The 2,638-nt window shown below is 46.1% G+C and overlaps 1 protein-coding gene across 1 annotated transcript in view; it reads right to left on the bottom strand.

Annotated features, from left to right (window-relative positions):
• Positions 1 to 1,803, bottom strand: part of LOC103809494 (pre-mRNA 3'-end-processing factor FIP1-like) — a gene marked incomplete at its 5' end in the record, with an annotated part of 22,519 nt that extends 20,716 nt beyond the window's left edge. The window contains one exon of the mRNA XM_009082329.1: positions 1,757 to 1,803. Coding sequence (XP_009080577.1) covers positions 1,757 to 1,803 — 47 coding nt within the window. The remainder of the gene's footprint in view (positions 1 to 1,756) is intronic.
• Between the last annotated feature and the right edge of the window lie 835 nt (positions 1,804 to 2,638).

Below are 2,638 nucleotides of genomic sequence, written 5' to 3'. Positions count from 1 at the left end.
AGCACAGGTCCCATGTTCACCAAGGTCCTGACATGACAGACACTTTTAAGCATAAAAACTAGCCAAGATGTCTAAGGGAAAATCAGCCTCTAAAAGAATTTCTATATTGCAGCCACAGGCTGTCACCTGAGCACCAAAGGATGTACCACTGAGAGTATCTCACTGCAGGATCGAAAGCCTTTAGCATTTTTTAAGCAACTCTTAACATTGACCTCAACCCCCGAATTTTCTTAAGAGCACAGGATGACTGTATTCAGGAAGAGTGACAAGTACTACCTTCAGCTTCAAGTCACATGAAGTATCTGTGGGTGTGCATTAAAATTTATGAATTGGGTTCAGATAAGACATTTGCTCCACAACAGCCTTTCCGTACCCTATTTGCTCCCCAGGAATGAACAGTCTGACAGGACCCCAAAGCATCATCTGCACACAGAAAAACATCACAGATCTTGCATTTCCCCAGAATGCCAACATAATCCCTGGGCACTGCTGTTGTAACTGCATCCTGCTGGGATTTAACACACCCTTTAGGCTAGGGAATGTTAATGGGCACTGCATCCCAAACTACACTTCTTGGCTGGGGACGAACACTCCAGACAAGCCCAGCAGTGCATCCCTGGAGCTGCTGCCGTTGACAACAGAGCAAACAAAGAGTCATTTTTCTTAAAACACCCCACAGCTCTGCATTTAGGAAGATTCTCATTGTGCAAGAAAGAAAAGGGAGGAAAAAAAAATACCCAACAAAAAGAAGTGTGGGGGGGAAGGAGAGCTAACATGAGCACTAATGTTTTTCCTTCCTGCATCTTGCAGTTATTGGAGACAGTTGCTGGAAATTCAGATTTTTAATCCTGCTTGTAAAATAAATTACATTCAGATGAATGTGACAAGGAACAACAGATGTATGCAAATCAGCAATAAATTTCTACCTAAAAGTTGTTCCCTCGCACAAAGCTCACGAGATGTTTTTAGGCAGCAGTTTATCAAGTTTTTACCACTTTTATTTGAACAGGTTTTCATAATCCTTAAACACAGAAGTAGGAGAGCATCCACAACAATCTCAAAAATTCCAGACACTGAATCCACCATGACAGTAAACATCAAACTGATCTTTGGAAGGTGCTGAGCACCAGTGAAAATCAAGTCTTCTGAAAAATATTACATGTTAAAATGCAAACAGGTAATATTTGCTGAGAGAAAGCTCAGCAAAACAGCTACAAATGCAGAGGAATTATGACCCAGACAGTCCTTTCCACACACAGCCAAACTGATCACTGAGTTGTCCCAACACTTTTATCTCACAGTCTTGCCCAAACCACACTTCAGAGATCTCACAGAATATGCTGATTTGATTATGTCAAGATTTTAACCCAGCCTCAAGGTTTTTACCTCTTCCAGGCTAAAGCATAAGCCACAGTTTTGCCATCATCAGGCCAGCACAAAGGCCAATCCTCAAGGCATCATTTTTCCCAGGGAAAACAGACCTAATTTAAAAACTAACTAGTGAGAGAGAATAAAGGGCTAAAATTTAATTTTAAATCAAACCAGTCAACTGATCTAGTACACCTTCCACATCCATAAATGTGTGCCAGCCCAAGTGTGATGGCTGGGGATGATCCCATGGGATGGGGAAAGGACAGGCTGCTGTTCCTGCCAACAGCACTGGTTGGTCTAAAGCACTCATGAAGCTCTGCTCAACACAGCTCCATCTTCTTTGCAGCATGTATTGTTACAGTGAACAAACAGCCTCTGGACTCACCCAGAAATTGGTCCATCTTCTTGCTTACCAGTGGTGTCATCTGCAAAACCAGTAAGAATAAAGAAATTATTTGAGTGAAAGAAAAAGAAAAGCTAAATTTTAGCACAAAGCGCATCACAGGTACAGAAATACCCCATGGTGCCAAGGTACTATCACCCCAATGCTCTCTTTCCAACAGAGTTCAACTAGAAATGCAGCAGTTGGAAAAAACCCAACAAGCAACCGCTACCTGCAGAGGTGATGTCTCACACCCTGACACAGAACAAAATTCAAAAGACAGATCCAAACTCTCAGAGAGTAGAGGCAAACATCACATAGGAACTCAAGTCAGCTATGAAGACCTTTATACAGAATTTAAACATGCCAAGGAAGAGGAAACATAAAAGTATTCATCTGGAAAGCCTATGGGGAGGACAAAGACGACCAAATAAAACCCTGTGCTCCATCCTGGACACACACACTACAGTCCCATTAGCCCAGGGTTCACCTGCACCCATAGCTTCACACAGTCTGGATGGTTAGGGAACCAGAACTCTAACAAAGCATCACATTAACCTCCTGCATCGCCGTGGTGCTGCTGGAGGGACAACGACCACCGCCACCCCCCGAACAACCGCTCAGGCACCCGCGGCCCTGCGGGGTGCCCGGGCTGGAGGTGCCGAACCTCTGAGAGAGGCCGGGCTGGGGGATGATCAACCCCCGGGGTGATCCCGGGCTGGGGGATGATGAACCCCCGGGGGGATCCCGGTCTGGGGGACGATCAACCCCCGGGGGACGCCCGGGCTGGGGAATGATCCACCCCCGGATGCCCGGGCTGGGGAATGATCCATCCCCGGGGGATGCCCGGGCTAGGGGATGATCCACCCCTGGGGGATGCCCGGG

The sequence above is a fragment of the Acanthisitta chloris genome, unplaced genomic scaffold (genome assembly GCF_000695815.1).
Source record: "Acanthisitta chloris isolate BGI_N310 unplaced genomic scaffold, ASM69581v1 scaffold44449, whole genome shotgun sequence".
NCBI classification, from domain to species: Eukaryota; Metazoa; Chordata; class Aves; order Passeriformes; family Acanthisittidae; genus Acanthisitta; species Acanthisitta chloris.
This window is presented reverse-complemented; position numbering and strand designations above follow the sequence as displayed.